Source organism: Nelumbo nucifera, chromosome 2, assembly GCF_055504915.1.
Source record: "Nelumbo nucifera cultivar China Antique chromosome 2, China Antique-T2T, whole genome shotgun sequence".
Lineage (NCBI taxonomy): Eukaryota > Viridiplantae > Streptophyta > Magnoliopsida > Proteales > Nelumbonaceae > Nelumbo > Nelumbo nucifera.
The window spans coordinates 52413455-52432715 of record NC_142650.1 but is presented as its reverse complement, the minus strand read 5'-3'; the positions used below and the strand labels follow the sequence as shown (position 1 = coordinate 52432715).

General features: G+C 38.4%; 1 protein-coding gene across 1 annotated transcript; it reads left to right on the top strand.

Moving 5' to 3' along the window:
• Window positions 1-13884: 13884 nt before the first annotated feature.
• Window positions 13885-18288, top strand: LOC104601177 (O-fucosyltransferase 28-like). The gene is made up of 8 exons (XM_010264419.3): window positions 13885-14798; window positions 15779-15851; window positions 15942-16012; window positions 16194-16282; window positions 16374-16506; window positions 16600-16832; window positions 16916-17392; window positions 17548-18288. Exons 1-8 carry the CDS (start codon window positions 14274-14276, stop codon window positions 17798-17800), a joined length of 1854 nt encoding a protein of 617 aa, XP_010262721.1. The 5' UTR covers window positions 13885-14273; the 3' UTR covers window positions 17801-18288.
• The last annotated feature ends 973 nt before the right edge of the window (window positions 18289-19261 follow it).

Here is a 19261-nt window from a genome sequence, read left to right as displayed (position 1 = left end):
GAAAACAATGCTTCCAACACCATTCGAACATGCCAGTGCAGCCGTGCATTGGAAACATATATCCCTTGTAATTCATGGGGGAGATGTTCCCAACGTGCGGCTGCGGTGGCTGATTGAAACATGTTGGGAGCGTCTGGTTGGCAGCAGATCTAACTCCCCTTGTCAAGCCTAAGGAACAAGTTGAGCCCAAGATGAGTAATACTATGATTAGTTCCTTCAGTACAATCCAACCACCACCTAACTGGCCCGAGTGTTTTTGACATGCCAATCTTTATTCTCTCAAAGTCTTAATGTTCAAATGTTCACAGTCTGGCTGTATTGAGTTGAATCACTTGACCCCTAATTTGTTTTATTGGCCCATTTACATGAAGCTCCAGCCCACGGCCCACAAAATGAATATATAGTTTGGTTGGGCATGGACGGGATCAATTTACACTATATCGTGGACCGGTCCTGTCCATGCCCCAAAATATCAGCAATGGATATTTATCATGGAAGGGCTATGTTCATAGTTTATTTTTTATATTGTGTTTCACATTTACAATCGAAACCCTGCATTTTACCGTTCCATTGGAGTCAAATCCTTTGAAGATAACTCTTATTCGGAGGACAACCCTCTACGAATCACTGGTTTTGGACCCCCCCCCTCCAATGCAACTACAATATAAAGATTTTTGATATGGATCACCAGACATGATCCATCACATTAGAAGAGTAGCTTCATGTTATGAAAGAATAATCAAAGAACAACTGCAATTTTCTTCATGTTGTCCACATGGTCTATAGATAGATGTTGTTTTCCCTTGAAAACAGAAAAAAAAAAAAGGTGATGAGCATTATGAATGAGGTCAGGGAAAGCCAAGAAAAACCTGGATTTTAGAAGTGAGCAAAACGATTTGATAGATCTCGTGTTTTGTTTTCATTATTTAACAAAAGATGTGTCCCTAGTTTGTGCCGAATGGAGGAATAGGACTTCTACCACTTACAGTACTTAAGTGAGATCCAACATGAGCTGTGGTAGACAAGGTGAGGAATTTCCATTTCAGGAGAAATTTTAATTCTTCAAAATGAGAAGTTTCAACAAAAAATTCTGAGATGGAGGAGAAATACTAGGGAAAATGGAATGTTTTCTAAAACTTAAAAATTTGTTAACATATGTAAATTAAATACTTAATAATACTTAAAAACTAACACCAAATAGCAGTCAAGGAAAGTGTCTTGCTGAAGGGTATTACATACTTAAAAACTAACACCAAACAGTAGTCAAGGAAAGTGTCTTTGCTGAAGGGTAAATAGAAGATAAAAATAATAATTTTTATTTTTTTAAATTATTTTATTACCATTTTTGTTGAAATTCATATTTGTAAATAATATTCAATTGCCAAAGCCTTTTTACAATTTATTTATCATATAAATAATAAAAATTAGACATTTATGATATACTATGTAGATTATTTCATAAATTGTATACGCAATACGTGGAATAAAAAAGTGTGGCATGGAATAATCCACACCGTGCCTACAGAACGTCATTATGGGTGTGGACTAAATCAGTCCACACTTCAGAATAGTTGTGAATTGTGGTGTGGTGTGGATTGGTCTCTGCCACTTGGTATGGTGTGGATATGGTGTGGACTGATCCACACCACCCAATTTCTCATCCGCAGTACAGAACACCCCTTACAATTTGATACCATATTGGGGATGTTTATTATTATTATTGGTTTTTCAAACATTGGCCATGCTTTATAATTCAATAAAATACTCCAAGTCTTTAGCATATTTTATATTTCTTTATTTGGTGTTACCTCTGCATCATTCGACATTATATAGGCAAATAGGTGAAAACATTGTTTCCATTTGCAATAAAAGAAACATTAAAATGACATTTTCTTTAAAAATTATTTTGCAGAATCCGAAGCATTTGATATTGCTTAAAACTTCTTAAAATGCTCAACCAAATAAGAAAAAGTTATGAAAAATACAAAATGCCAACATGGCCATTTGACAGGCCGTTGTCTAATTGCAATTTGGATACGCATTAGGCATAAGTTGAGTTCTGTAACTTACTTATCAAGTTAATCGAATACTATTAGGCTATTGGTCCTAAGTGGTTAAGTATTTAAAAGAATGATGAATATGCAGTAATTGATGGGTGTATTGGGTTTGGATTTTGGGAGATCAGATTCATTCCTCACAAGACCATATTCACACGGTACTTACATTCACTTGCAACCGTGCATTGGAAATATCTTTAAAAGAATGATGAATATGCAGTAATTGATGGGTGTATTGGGTTTGGATCTAGGGAGATCAGATTCAGTCCTCACAAGACCATACTTATACGTACTTACATTCACTTGCAACCGTGCATTGGAAGTATCTTTGTAATGGTATATTTTTATTCATGAGGAGATATCCCCAATGCATAACTACAAGTCACTCTGAGGACAATGTAAACACGATCTTGTGAGCGAGTTCAGCTTCAGTAAAGGCAAAGCTCATTCAAGCAGCCTTTACTGCCTTGCATTGAGAATATCTCATACTTGTATGCTTTATTTCATGGAGAGATATTCCTAATGCAAGGTTGCAACTTGCAAAATACTGTTAGAACAATGTGGGCACAGATTTGCCCTGATAGAAGCTGTTAGGTCCCAATCAAAGCTAGAATTAAGGAAAAGTATTTTGCTTAGGGTGAGAACAAACCACCAGATTTTATTGAACTTTCAACTGCCCTCCCACGCTGGTTGGGGGGTGTTTAAATACAAGAAAATTCTCAACTTCCTTCCACTAACTTAGCCATTGATTAAGGGATTAGGTTCTCTATTAGCTAGCCTATCCCTAAGCCATATGAACATAACCACTTAACCACTAACAACCAGACCTAGTCTTAAGCTTAACCACTAACAACCAGACATAGTCTTAAGCTTAACCACTAACAACCAGTCCTAGTCTTAAGCTTAACCACTAACAATCAGGCCTGGTCTTAAGTAATAACTATTTAACCACATTGGCCACTTCCTAAGGAGCCAACCTTTGGCTTTATTGACCTATTCCTATGCACTGATAACAAGGAAATAGAACAGAGATAATTGATAATAAAATGTAGCAGCCCTGATGCCACGTCACGCCTTGCATGGGCCTTGCATGGGACGTTAATCGACGTATTTGGGATTCCTCATGGGTGTTCTCAGCGACCTTCGTGGCTTATCAATACCTCCCCCTTTTGCTAGAACCTTGTCCTCAAGGTTCATGAATCTGTCCTTTATTTCTTGCGTGTTCTCCCACGTGGCGTCCTCCAGTAGAAGTTGTCTCCATTTGATCAAACTTTCCTCTATAATTTTAGACCCCTTTTTGATCCAACGGGTATCCAGTATTTCCTCCGGTTCAATAGTCAAGTCACCATCTTCGGTCAGTGGGGGTATTTCGTTACTAGCAGCAATTGTGTCTCCCCATTTTTTCTTGAGAAGGGACACATGGAATACCGGGTGAATGTGTGAACCTTCAGGAAGCTTGAGTTTGTAGGCGCCATCTTCCCAAGTTTTTCTTCAATTTGATAGGGTCCATAGAACTTACATGCAAGCTTTTGATAGGCACGTTTAAATACAGAGTGTTGACGATAAGGATGAAGTTTCAGAAACACCAAATCGCCCACTTGATATTCAACGTCCCGTCGTTTGGAATCTGTGAGTTGCTTCATCCGATTGTTTGTTGCATGCAAATTCTCCTTGAGCTGTCTTAACAAGGCATCCCGAGAGGCTAAGCTACGGTCCACTTCATTTACCGGACAAGAACCTTCATCCTAGTGTGGGATCGTCGGTGGAGCCCATCCATATAGAGCTTGGAAGGGGGTCATTCCGGTAGATGCATGATAGGTAGTACTGTACCAGAATTCAGCCCATGGGAAGAGGAGTGCCATTTACGGGGCTGCTGGTACGCGAAGCACCGGAGGTATTGTTCAAGACAACGATTGACCACCTCTATTTTTCCATCCATTTGTGGATGGTATGCGGAGCTCATCTTCAATTGTGTGCCTGATAATTTGAAGAACACTTGCCAAAAACGATTGATGAATACTAGGTCTCGATCGCTTATGATGAATCGCGGCATACCATGCAGTTTCACAACCCCTCCAGTGAATCTTTCGGCCACCACTTTTGTTGTATACGGGTGGGCGAGAGCCAGAAAGTGTGCTGATTTGCTCAACCTGTCAACCACAACAAGAATTGAATTCTTAACATTGGAAGGTGGAAGGCCATCAATGAAGTCCATAGTGACATCATCCCATACTTGGCAAGGGATTGGAAGTGGTTGTAGGAGTCCGGCAGGTGACAAGGTCTCACTTTTAGTGCGTTGGCATACTTCACAAGAAGCAACATAATTTTTCACCGCTTGGTGCATTGATGGCCAATAAAATTGTTGCGCTAGTCTCTTGTATGTCCGTAGTACACCCGAATGTCCATCCATTGGAGAGTCGTGGTATTTTCGCAAGAGTTGTTGAATGATGTGGGAATGAGGAGGCACCACTACTCGGTTTTTGTAACAAACTAACCTGTTGCGCCAGCTGTAAGGAACGCCCGGGTTTTCAGTTGCTTGTTGGCTAATTCTTTTCATGTAAGAGTTGTCACTAGCTTCGGCTTTGATTGTATCCCATAATGAAGTTTGAGACACAAACAAGGCATCCAAACTAGGACTGCCAACCACCCATGGTAGTGCATCAGCTGCATTGTTCTCCCGTCCTAGCTTGTATTGGATCTCATAATCATAACCAAGCAGTTTAGTTATCCATTTTTGTTGCTCGGGTGTGGCTACTCGTTGCTCCAACAAGTATTTGAGACTGCGCTGGTCTGTTTGGATGTAGAATTTCCGGCCCAGCAAATATGGTCTCCATGTCTGAATGGCGTGAATGATTGCTAGCATTTCTTTTGCATAAACCGACCATGAGCATTTGGTGGCGCCCAAGGCGCGACTCATAAATGCAATAGGTCTTCTCTGTTGTGACAAAACTGCCCCTATGCCGTCCCCCGAAGCCTCTGACTCAATGATAAATGGCTCATTGAAGTTCAGCATTGCGAGTGTTGGGGTAGTGGTCATAGTTTTCTTGAGTTCCTGGAAAGCATTCTCTGCTTCATCTGGCCACCCGAACTGCCCCTTTTTTAGGAGATTGGTGCGAGGACGTGTTATGATGCCATAGTTGCGGACAAATTTTCGGTAATAACCTGTAAGTCCTAGGAACCCACGCAATTCAGAGATATTAGTAGGCATAGGCCAATTCATCATAGTTTGTATTTTGCCTTGATCCACCTTAGCCCCTTGAGGAGTTACAATAGTATTCCAGTTCTTGTACCCCAAAGGCACATTTGTTGATTTTGACAAAAAATTGATGCTGCCTTAGTATTTCCAAAGCCTTTTGAACATGTTCAAGGTGCATGTTCCAGTTGGGGGTATAGATCAAAATGTCATCAAAGAAGACAAGCATAAATTTACGGAGGTACGGGCGAAATATTGAATTCATGATTGCTTGAAATGTGGATGGAGCATTACAAAGAACAAAGGGCATAACTAAGTATTCATAGTGGCCATTATGAGTGTGAAAAGCAGTTTTATGAATATCTAGGAGATGCACTCGAACCTGGTAGTATCCTGCCCGTAAGTCCAGTTTAGTGAAATAAGTAGCTCCATGGAGCTCATCAAGCATGTCATCTACTGTGGGAATTGGAAATCTATCTTTGATGGTTATGGCATTAAGCGCTCTATAATCAGTGCAAAAACGCCATGAACCATCCTTCTTTTTAACCAACAAAACAGGAGACGAGAAAGGACTAGTGCTAGATCTTATAAGCCCCAACTTTAACATATCATGAACTTGCTTTTCAATTTCGGCCTTTTGGAAATAGGCGTACCTGTATGGTCTCACATTGACGGGCTCGGTTCCTTCCTTTAGATTGATATTATGGTTGATTTCTCGAGTGGGCGGGAGGTGCGTCGGTTCTTGGAACACATCTTCGAATTTCTCCAGTAGTTGTTGCATCTCCGAGTTAACATCCTGTGATGTTGGCTCGGCGGTGGCTTGAAGGCAAATAGCAAACATTGAACTCCCTTTCCGCATGTCTTTGAAGATAGCTTTGACTGATGCAGGTTGAATTGATTGCGCATCGATCCCTTGTAGTTTCTGAGTTTGGTTGCTCCACTGGAACTCCATCGTTAGTTGCTTCCAATTGCACACTACTGTTCCAGTTGTTCCAACCAATGGACACCTAAGACCAAATCCAGTCCCATTAGCGGTAAAGCGTATAAAGTGAGGATAAAAGGGATACCTTGGAGGAGAACTTGGACATTTTCGAATCTGCCTTGGCATTTTAACGACCTCCCACTTGCCACCTTGACATTGAATGGTTCGGTTGGTACTACGGGCAATCGCAGCATATTGGCCACTCTTTCACTAATGAAGTTATGAGTAGAGCCGCTATCAATTAATACAACCACCTCATAGGGACCAATTTTTTCCATTACCCGCATTGTTTTATAGGCTGTCCATCCCGAGAGTGCATGGAATGAGATCTCGGGTTGTGGTTCCATTAGCCCGCCAGTTTCCTCCTCCTCTAAATGGTCGCCGCTGCCTTCTAACAGTAGGAGTTATGGTCCATTACACCGGTGAGTCGGTGTAAACTTCTCATTGCAGTTGAAGCATAGCCCTTGCGCCCTTTGTTTCTGCATCTCGTCCCACGTGAGCCTCTTCATAGGTAGAGTCGTCTTGAACTTCGTTGGGAAAGGGAAGTCAGCGATGGGTCGGTTGAAAGGCCGAGTGGCTTTCTGTTGGCGCATCAGCTGCTCATCTCTCATTCGTGCAAGGCTGATAGCTTCTTTCAGCAACTTGGTTTGAACATCCGGATGCCGTCAGCTATGTTGGGCTTGAGACCACCCATGAACGTCCCAACTAAGGCTTTTTGTGTCCAACCGTGTACCCGATTACCCAGCCACTTGAACTCTTTTTGATAGTCACGTAAGGAGCCTACCTGTTGGATTTTTTACAGTGCTTCGTCAAAGTCCTCACAGTCGGTAGGACCAAACCGTGCCCAAAGTTCTTCTTGAAACATCTCCCATGTCACCTCCTTGCCTTCTTCCTTATAGGATCTGCACAACCATTGCCACCATTGGTTAGCCTCGCCTTCCAAATGGAAGGAGGCCAAGTACACCTTGTTGGATTCAAGGGTGCCTTGATATTCAAAAAATTGGTCCACTTTTGTGAACCATTCGGTGGGGTCATCTCCGACAAATCGAGGAAACTCCAACTTGGCTAATTTGGAAGAGAACAACTGTCTTCCAACTTCGGAGTTGTCTCGAGATTCTTCTCTCTCGTTGCGAGAACGTCCCGTGGGAGAGTTTGCCTTAAGCTCGAAGCTGTTGTTAGTTGATGCAGCTCAGTTGGAGAGTAGGGCTTCCGATAATTTGTTGATGGCATCTTCCAAATCCACTAACAACCAGTCCTAGTCTTAAGCTTAACCACTAATAGCCAGGCCTAGTCTTAAGTAATAACTGTTTAACCACATTGACCACTTTCTAAGGAGCCAACCTTTGGCTTTATTGACCTATTCCTATGCACTGATAACAAGGAAATAGAACAGAAATAACTGATAAGAAAATGAAGCAGCCCTTGATGCCACGTCACGCCTTGCATGGTCCTTGCATGGGACGTTAATCGACATATTTGAGATTCCTCATGGGTGTTCTCAGTGACCTTGTGAGCATGGTTTTAAAAGGTGATTGAGACGAGGCGAGAGGGGCCTCAAAACGAGGCGGCCAAATTTTGCTTGGCCTTGGTAGCCTTAGTCTCAGATCAAGGAGCATAAGCCTCAGTTTTAGTGAGGCGTAGGCATTTGGCCTTTGGCCTCAATTCATATGAGACTGTAACCTTAAGTTAAAAGGGTTTTGGGTGGGGAAAATTTGATTCCAGCATGGGTAGTTTTGGGAAAAATTAAAAGAAAAGTAAAAACACGTAGGGCTTCCATCAACCAAAAATCTCCTTTCTCCCTTTTTCAACTGAACTCAAGAAGCTTTCTCAGTTCTATTTCTCAGACCGAAGCCCAGCTCTATTATGTAGTCTGTACAATCATGCAAACAGATTCTCCTCCTCCTCCTTTCCACTTTTTTCTTATTTTTTGTCTCAAATTCTTAGCTAGGTGGGCGGCAGATTTGTGGGAGGTTAGAAGTGCTGCTTTCTTTTACAAATCACAAATTCATAACCGTTGGGTGAGGCGGTAGATTTGTGGGAGGTCAGAGGTGATGTTTTCTTTCACAAATCATAAATTCATAACCATTGGGTGGGGCGACATATTTGTGGAAGGTTAGAGACTCAGATGTGCTGCATTCATTCACAAATCACAAATTCATAACCGTTGGGTCTCAATTCAAAGGCAAGCTCTATCAAGTTTCAATCTCTCTCTCGTACATGATAACAAACAAAAATGCATTCCGCATTCCAGAAGACCTGAACTGAAAGTCTGAAATGCATTGTAAATTTATAATTTATTAATTTGTTAATTGACTTGTTTCCTAAAACTAAACAACTAATCTTGAAAAGATTTAAACTATCAGCAGCTGTTGAACCATTGATTAATTCATTAAATGAATTATAAGTAATTATATAAAATTTTAATTATTTATTTTTTTTATAATTTTTTAATTTGTAGTTTGAGGCTCCTCAAACCATCTCGAAATGCCTTACCTCTTTAGCATCCAACTGTCTTGCCTCTGCCTCTAACTTTTTAAAACCTTGCTTATAAGAGCATTGAATCCGAGTTCGTGTCTATAGTTGTTGTATTGGCCACTCATTCAAGCACGGCATCTACCTACATCTGGCAAAAAGTTGATCCAACCCGCAAAACTGACCTGACCCAACCCAATCCGAAAAAACAAGGTTAGGGTCTCATATTTAGCTATCCAATGTGGAAATGACTCAACCCGACCCAAAAAAATTGGGTTGGGTCATGGGTCAACCTGCTGACCCGATTGTTAAGTTTAATTGGGATTATTTATGTATTGTTAGAAGTTTTCACTCTTTAATTTTTTCTGTTTAGTCTTTACTTTTTATTGTTTATTCATTAAATTGTTAAATGTTCAAACTTTTTATTTTATATTTGAAATTTTAAGATTAATTCTTTTAATTTTGATATTTTTCATATAATTTTTCTTTATTTTTTTAAATTCAATTATTTTTTGAGATGACGAATTGACCCATGGGTCAACCCTAACCCGAACATTTAGGGTTAGGGTATAGCATTTGATAACCCATCCTGAAATTCAACCCGATCCAAAATCAACCCGAAGTACCTTAGCCCAACCCCAATCCGACCCATCCAACCCAATTGCCAGGTCTACATCTACCCTAAGCCATTAATGTCGGATTCAGATTGAACCTGATAACTGGGCCATTTTGGTCTTGCATCCGGTCCGTCTAACCGACAACACTCTGCACCTTCCCGGTATCTCTTTTACTTTTTTTTTAGTTGTCGAAATAAATAAAAACAATATTCCATATTATGGATGAAATTAATAGCCACGTATCAGTCCTATTTTTCTATTATTATTCTTTTATTTTCCTCCGTGTTGCCGTGTTGGAAGAAAATGGAGCGTGAAGAAATTCCGTCATTGATTGAAAATATATTATTTTTTTGTGGCAAACAGTGAGTTAAATATTTAAAAATATAAAATTCCAACGCGCTACTTTACATGTATAACCTGTAAAGACTCACTTTCCGTAACATTTTCCGCGTTGGACTTTGACTATTTCCAGATTCCAATCTGGCCGTTGTCATTACAGCCTAGTGCCATTCCCCAACCGCCACCCATCTTTGATTCTTGAAGATCTGACAAATCAAGGGTGGTCCCGGATAATGAGTTCGAATATAAAAAATAATAATTCTTTACCATCCGATCTATGTCTATGATGAATGTTGAATCTCAAAATAAAAAATCATCCCAGCCGTCCATTCCGATCTTCTCGACTCATTATCCAAGATTGATCCGGATGAGCGTACTATTCCCTATGTTGCTAAACTGTACGGTTGGAATTGCAGAATATTGTGTCTCCCCCACTTAATGAATGTAACCCTACGGTTTAATCATCGGTTATGTTGTCAATATTCCATACCGTGGGAGCACGACACGTGTCGACTACACTTCCCTACCTAGAGGCTGGAGACGGAGAATACTGACGCTAGACGCAATCAAGTGGGGGTCAAACTAGAAAATGAAAAACGTGTTTTGTAAAATTGAGAATTCCCGCTTTCCTTTCCGTTAAATAACGAAATGCCCAAAACACCCTTGAGAATCATACAATTTACCAATGCGTCTCGGTCACAATATACAGATTGATTTAATAAGAGTGAGGGCATGTTAAAGCAAATTTGCCAGTTGCTCGAAAGGAAACCAAAAGTTGTCTTCCTAAAAAATCATCCTTCTTTTTTACTGTAATGATGGGTAACAACAATTTGATAATAGTTGTTTATTCATTGTTATTCTAGTTAGGAAAGTGACTCAAATCCATTAAGCAGCTGGAATCTACGGACATGATTCACTCAAAAGTGGGCCCACTATTTTTGTGTGACTTGATGGTGGCCCATATCTTTGTACTCAATTTCAATTAAATAATGAGCTTAAGTCTTATTTTATTTGGGAAATTTCCCGATTACCCTGTAATTTAGATCTAGTGATTTATCTGTCATTAATCAGGTGTTAATCCCGATTACCTAGTTTTTTTATCAACCATTAAAATATTGATAAAAAATGAATAGTCATAAATTTTTGTCTTTTCTATTCAAAGTTGGGGTTACCAGAATACCCACTAAGACATAACCTTAACTTTCTTGAATATAAGAGGCAATTATTTGTCAAATTTGCATGGTTGATAAAGAAAATTAAATGACACTCAAAGGGCATCCATGTATTTTTCAAATGTCACTTAACAGATGGTTAATAGCAGGTACTGGATTGACACATTTTGAAAAGTTCAGGTACTAAATTGTTGCATTTTAAAGTTCGGTGACCAAAGTAGTGCTAAGCCCAAAGTACAAGATACTAATCGAAAATTTTCCCATTTTATTTTAACAGGTAAATTGCTGAAGCCTTTTCCTAAAGTTTTTGATCATTGCTCAAACTTCTCCTGAAGTTCGGTAATTGTAATCACCCTCTAAAACTTTTTGACATAGTTGTAAGTATACTCCCTTTATTTGAATTCTCTAATCAAAAGCACCAAAATGTCAAAATACCCATGGAATTACTATTGAGTCTAGTTTTTAAAGAAAGAAAAAACAATACAAACTTTATAAACAACAAAAAGAAGAGAATTTAAAGTTGTAGCTTTACCTACCTTCGACCAACATGAAGGCAATTTTGGAAAATGGATCTACTTCAAAAAAGAGATTTGAAGGATTTGAATTAGCCATATGAGGTGAAATTTTAAAAAATAAACACTTTGGACAAAAGTAACTGCATGTGTATTTTGGACATTTTCATACCTCTTTTTAGAGGATTCTAATAAAGGGGGTCTACTTGCAACTATATTAGAAAGTTTAGGGGAGGTGATTACAATTACTAAACCTATTTTAATTTATTGTTATCAATGTAACGGCATTAGACAATTAAAAGGTAAAGATATAAGTTGACATGTATAATCAAATTTAACTTTGGCAAGTCTTCTTAGTATAGATAACTAATTATTTGTCTTTAATGTATTAATTTAAAATATTCTTTATTAGGATTGTTTAAACCAGTAAGAAAAGTTTATGGAATTGTCACTTTCCATGTTCATGGTTACTTATTTTTATTTGGTAAATTAATGGGGTGTTTGACAACATGGTTGGTTTTGAATCCATAAACAACTACCACATTAGCAAAGTTATATTGTTTTGATGATGTGGCAGTTTTTGTTTTCAAAAACAAAACCAACAACACTGCCAAACACCTTCTTAAATAATTGTCTAAAACTCATCATGATTTTTTAGCATTTCTCTTTAATTCACCATAATTTTTCAAACACATATAGGGAACCCAATGTCGGTGACTATGATGTTAAACAAATTAATGGGTGTTAGTAGATTGCCATTTTACCTTTTATTATATTCAATCCATTTTTCAATATTCCAGAACTGCCCCTATATTATTCGACCCAAAACCCATTTTTCAGCTTTCTTGGAATACTTTCAAACAACACAAGAACAAAATGTCACTCAATGAGTAGAAATCTTATATACAAGGAAATTGGGCACTTATGGGCCTTTTAATCATAAAAATATGTTTAATAAGACTGATTTGCCATTCAGGGGCAATTTGGTCATGAAAATTGTATTTATGCCAACATGGACAACTTTTGTCAATGTATACTAATAGTGCTCTAACGGATGGTGAATTTTAGAAAATAAAAACTCGTCGACATGGGATTTCCTGGATGTTTTGGAAAGTTATGATGAATTTAAGAGAAATGTTGAAAAGTCATGATGAATTTTAGATGATTTACCTTTAGTATTCATTGTTTTTTGAAAGCAATAACACTAATTCATTGCTAATGTAGGCATTTAATAGGAAACATTAAATTTATTGTTTGATTGAACCATTTATTAAATAAACATTTCTCTCAATTTATGTGGAAATTATTTATTAGAAAAAAAAAACATAAAAATGACATTTTTGGTTTTCATCCACGTCTTTTACCTTTGGACACATATAGCAGCACCCTAATGGCATCTAATAGTGGTGAGCTGTAAAAAACATTTATCAAATAAACGCCATCAATACCAAGCATCCCATTAATATGGTATCAGGTGTTATTTTCTTTCACTTTATGGATGAAAGCATGCATAGGCATTTTTTTAATCAAGATTACATATATGTTTGACATAATTTTCGCTTATTAAATAAATGTTTGTGCTTGATTATCTTCAAAATCGAGAAACACTACTTGATAAATATTTTGTCATAATTTATTGATAATTAGACACCACTAGGCGCCACATCAACAAAACATCTAATAAACACGGGCTGAGTTTGGAAGGACTACAAATGCAAATATGTAAAGTGCAAAACCTTATATTTTGTATGTATTTATGCTGTACATAATTGTATTTGTACTGCTTCTAAACTGAGTCTTAGATTGTGTTTGAAAATGATGTAAATGGAGTGTAAATTCCGGTTCAGAGTAAATTTGCACTCTAATTCACTTTTAATCATATTTAGCAACATTACATTTATGCATCGACAAATGACAAAAAACACATTTTCCAATGCATATTTACATTGATAATAAGATATAAAAATACATCAATAAAAATGAAGTAAATTTGCATTCAAGTGAGCTTTTGATAAAAAGGACATGCTTTATTGGAATTTGTATTTGCATCCATTACGGTTTATAAATCTTTTAAATAAAAAAATGAATTTATCAGTACAAAATTAACCCAAATTTACAATTAATCATTTTACATTCTACATTTTTTCATTCACACTTATTTACATTGTTTCCGATCGCAGCCAAGTGTTATCCATAATTATGCAAACCTACAAAACCCAATAATAAAATAAACGCTAATTTGACGCCACTAATTTGATAGAAAGCCATTTCAAACACCGCCTACATCTAACGGCATACTGAGCTGGTACGCTACTTGTCTTCTCCGATCTTTTGTCGGAAGGAAAAAACCCTGGTGCCGGAAACGGAAAGTCGACTCCTGTAACAGTTTAACTTTTATATTGATTTAGGGGCACATTTAATTTAAGCTAATTATAGCAAAGGGCCCGAAAATATGTGAATTCCAGGAGGAGGACAAATAAATGGAGGATTCGGGATTTCCAAGGGCTACTTAGTCACATACAGTAATATTCAGTCATCAAAGAGAAGACCACCAGGATCCAGAATCCTGAGAGTGTGAATAAATAAGAGAGAGAGAGAGAGACCGACGCCCTTGAGAATAGAAATATGAAGCCGTGGGGCTGTTGGTTTTAAAACCCAGGCCAGGCCTCAGCCTCAGGAATGAAATCAATCACACACTACGCCAAATAAACCCCTCTATTCGCCATAGATTTCGGAGCCCGTATTTAGAAACCCACGAGAGAAAACAAAAAAAAAAAAAAAGAAGAAAAGAAGAAGAAGAAAAATTACACAGGAAGAGAAGCGACGGTTTTCAAGACGCCATTGCCGTTGCTTTGCAAGCTTCAATTATCCCTGTTCTTCTTGTTTGTTTTGTTTTCCCCCTGATTGCCATTTTTGGGCCTCTATACTGATGTCGGCCAGTGGTGGAGCGAACTCCTGTAATGGAAGTCCGAGACTCTCCGGGCCCACGACGAGGCGGAGAGTGACTGATTTCGTAGACGCAGAGAAATCTAGCTTCGAGGCTTTTACAGACGAAGAAAGCGGTGCCAGTGATGATGGTAATGGTGGTTGCCATCACCACCACCCTGTGATTCGGTATTTGTTGGTGCGTCTGAGACTCTTCTCTTTGCCGGAATGGTTGCTGCTTAGCATGGAAAGCATGGTTATGTCGATGGTTTCGATGGCGCAATCCTTCAAATCTGGGAAGAACTTGTGCCGGCGGATTATTCTGATGCTAATATGTTTGGCGGTATTTTCGGTATTTTTGAAGTTTTCTTTAACGAATATCCATGTGGAGATGAATGGGAAGAGGAGAGAGAGCGGGCTCTTTATTCTTCAGACCTTTAAGGAGGAGTGGGCAATGGCACAGATGGCCGTGACCGAGAAAGAGGCCGGCCAGGCTGGGGTCTCGAAACGGGTCTTCGAAAAGCTCCCGGTAAGATTAAGATTTTGTTCTGCTTATTCTTTTTCTTGCGATTTCTTTCAAAAAGTTCTTCCGAGGAAGCAACTCATTTCCAACATAAAATTTTTCTGGGTCTCTCTTGCTTCTTTTTTCTTGTCTTTTTCAATAATGGGAAACTGGATCTTTTTCCTTCAGGTTTTCGATTCATTGTTTCTTGCTACAGAGATGGAAACAGTGGACTACAATAAATGTAATAAAACTTTGAGAATCTTGTTTGTTTTGTTTCTTTGATTCAATAATTTTTTTTTCTCGAATTAGTTTCTAAAAATTGATTGAAGGTAATAAATAAAAGTCTATTTTTCTGTAAGTGTGCAATTTGCTGCATAGCCTCTTGAATTGATTTTAGTATTTGTTTTAGGATGGTTGCTTGTATATGTCGCCCATCATGGTCTTCAATGATCTAATTCTGTTTTGGATCTATCCCGCTTTTCCTCTTCCTATTGTATATTTTCATTTGGACTTTGAAAACAAGCTCTAACAAACCAGAAAATGTTAATATTGATCATGACCCTGGTTAAGCATTAAATGACAAAATCGCGAAAAAAAGTAAAATCTGGTTCGGTGAAAGTATTAAGCTTAGCTTAGACTAAGCATATCTTATAACGATTAATCATCCCATTTTCTGACTTTTTGATGGCGTGTTACACTGAACATCTGAATATGCTGGTATTGATAAGGTACCGTCTTGTCTAATTGATGCTCTGTTGTCCTGAACAAATGGCTCTTCACCATTTTGAGATATGATTTTGTGTCGGTAGTTTTCTCTTTCGGTTCTTTCTGTGATTGGATTTTTATTTCATAGCTACGAAATTTTGCTGGGTTAGTTGTCTTTAAATGAATTATTGAAACACTTGACATGGGCCTAATTAAGTTTGGTTGAGTAGATAATTCATTGCCTTGGCTGTAGATTGGAATACATTTTTCTAATTTTTAAATGAACTCTTGTTCTACAGGTTCCTGAAATTTGGATGAAACCAAACAGCGATAATTACCACAAATGCATTAATCGACAAAAGAATCTAACAAGTATGTCTCAACTATCTTACCCCAAAACCTTTTTGCTGTGAAGTACTTTTCCTTGCTTCTTATCTTATTTCTCGAATATTTTTTCTTTAGGGGGGTTGCAGAAGACAAACGGTTATATTTTGGTTCATGCTAATGGTGGACTGAATCAGATGAGGACAGGAGTATGTGTTTTCACTTGCAAGTTTTTTAGTATATTATGCTTTTTATTTCTTTCTTTCTTTTTTTTTTGTTCTTGCCAACCTTGCAAGTTCCTTTCCATTTTTCGCATCATCTTACCTTCTGTTGTCATGACAAAAAAAAAAGAAAAAAAAACTTACCTTCCATGCACGAATTGGAATGCAGATATGTGATATGGTAGCAGTAGCAAAAATCATGAATGCCACTTTGGTTCTTCCTTCACTGGATCATGACTCCTTTTGGACAGATCCGAGGTAGAAATTGTTGGTTTTACTTTAGTTTAGTAGAAAGGAAACTACAATATAAAATGCATTTATTTGATTTTTGACCTATTGATTTTTGCAGTGATTTTAAAGATATTTTCAACTGGAAGCGCTTCATAGAAGTTCTGAAAGATGATATAGAGATAGTAGAGTTATTGCCACCTGAATATGCATCTGTCATACCGCTGCTAAAGGCCCCAGTTTCCTGGTCGAAGGTCTGTTGACAGTCAAAAGCTTTTAAATGTAAAGGGATTTTTCTATTTCCCAACTCCCTGTTGCAATACAACAGTTTGTTTTAAATTTTGCAGGCTTCTTACTACAGAGAAGAGATGGTCCCATTACTCAAGCAGCATAAGGTGTTGAAGTTTACACATACTGATTCTCGACTTGCCAATAATGGTCTCTCCAGTTCAATCCAGAAGCTTCGATGTCGCGCAAATTACCAGGCACTCCGGTACACAAGTGAGATTGAGGAGCTTGGAATGAAATTGGTAGATAGACTTAGAAATGAAAGCAACCCATACATTGCACTCCATTTAAGGTATCTATCCAGGGATATCATCTCCATCAAATTTGCTCTTCTTTACTGTTTATCTCAATTAACAAGGCTAATTTAAATTGCAGATATGAAAAAGACATGCTTGCATTCACAGGATGCAGCCACAATCTTACCTCAGAAGAATCTGAGGAGCTTCGTGTTATGAGGTACAATGTCAAGCATTGGAAGGAAAAGGACATTGACAGCAAAGAGCGGAGGCTTCAAGGGGGATGCCCAATGTCCCCTAGAGAGGCTGCTTTGTTCCTCAAGGCCATGGGTTATCCTTCTACCACAAACATCTATATAGTTGCAGGAGAGATATATGGTAGCAATAGCATTGCTGCACTTCGTGCTGAATACCCAAATGTCTTCACCCATTCCAGTCTAGCAACAGAAGAGGAGCTGAAGCCCTTCAAGCAGTTTCAAAATCGCCTTGCTGCAATGGACTATATTGTGGCCCTTGAGAGTGATGTCTTTGTTTACACCTACGATGGGAATATGGCCAAGGCAGTACAGGGCCATAGAAGATTTGAAGGATTCCAAAAGACTATCAGCCCTGACAGGTATTTAGTGCAAGTGAAACTCTATCTTATTTTCTTTCATCTCTTTACATGCAGTGCACAAGGTGGACAGGAAATGTACACATGACCTTTTTTGCCTGTGAAAATGCTGCAAATAGATGAGTTGATATTTTTGCTTTTGTTTCCCCCCCTTTCAGGCAAAATTTTGTGAAACTGATTGATCAAATGGACGAGGGTGTGATATCTTGGGAACAATTCTCATCAGAAGTGAAGAGTTTGCATCGTAATAGGATTGGATCACCATATCCAAGACAGATAGGAGAGTTCCCCAGACTTGAGGAGAACTTCTATGCAAATCCTTTTCCTGGGTGTGTTTGTGAAAAGTCACGGGCACGAACCAGACAGCAACAAATAGGTGTAAAGAACCACGGATCTGCTGTGCAAAGATAGAGGTTTTTTTTTCCTCCCTTTTATGGGCCTTCTGTAATACTGTAAAATGAAAAACTCCCATTCTGCAGAGATAGCACAGGTAGATAGTATGGGCTTGTGTAAAGAATTGTTTTCTAGCCCAATTCATAGGTTGTGGCAGCATATGAGTTTTGCTTCCGAGAGAGGGATCTTGAGGCTCCTAATTCTATGTGCCATCATCACTAGTTCCAGTGTTCTACACAAGTTGAGGAAGACCGGCGTAGCTTTGTTTAAGGAGGTGGGATCAAAAGAAGATATGTGGAAGGCAAATAGAGTCCCAGGAATATAAGCATCATCCCAATCAAAGAATAGAAGATATAGTCCATTTCAACTATTTTATTGCACAGTCACCATTTTTTCTTCTAATTCCTCCATTCAGTTTTGACATATGATGGCCTAATTGGGCTTCAATTATTGGTTTGAATAATGTATTATTTGATAAAGAGCAAAATAGATCTCTCTTTTCTGCATGTGCCCATTGGATTTCCTATTCTCTTTGATTCTTTCCCACTTAAAATTTCTTGTGAAGCTAGAACAGAAAGCAAATTGGTGAAAAAGAAATGGGTAACACACAAAATTCTTTGTTTTTTTTTTTTTTTGGGCTACTGGTGGATATGCCTCTGTTAATCCCTTTGGAAAACTGCTGGCTCCGCCCCCTGTATTGAAATAAAAATGAGCCTAGTAAATTCATTATTTGAACAGCTGCTTTTACATTGTTCACTGTTGGAGTGAAGAGTTTTCGAGAGAAAGCATCTGATGTGATTTCTGATCCGTCTAGAAGTGTTCTTCAAGGTCAAGATCAAGGGAGAAGCTCTTCTATTCGGATGGCTTCAAAGATTTTACCTTTCCATGTGTGTCAAACTTGTATTCTTATGCCGTTTGGAGTCGTAATTGTTTCCAAGAGTGGAGATAGAACGTCTATGATCCCCTTTACTCTGATGGATCTCGACCCTGCCTTGAAGATAAGTACACCTTATCATGAATCATGATGCGACTTAGAACGAGCTCAAATTAGAAAGAATGATTAACCTGATATTTATAAGATTTGGTAAAGGAGACCAGAGCAAAGAAGATTTGGATTGAAGGAGACTCCAAATTAATCAAAACATTGATGGCTTGCAGAACAAAATATCCTTTCCATTATGAACCAAGATTAAAAGTCCAAAGCTTCCGTGTTGATTACACGGAACGACCCATAACCTACCATTCTAGGCTGTTGTGGTTTTGAGTTGGTACCGGAAGCCAAACCAAGCTCCAAAATGGCATCTGGGTGTGGAATAGTGCTGTCGTGTGGGTATCATCATTTCTCTTTAGAATGGTGACAAGAACAGTGAACCAGAGAGAATTCTTTTCCATGGCCGTCCACCAAGGAGAGCTGAGCTGTTGGACGTTGGAGGGTTTTAGAGTTTTCTACACAAATGATGTTGCATAATGACTATGGTG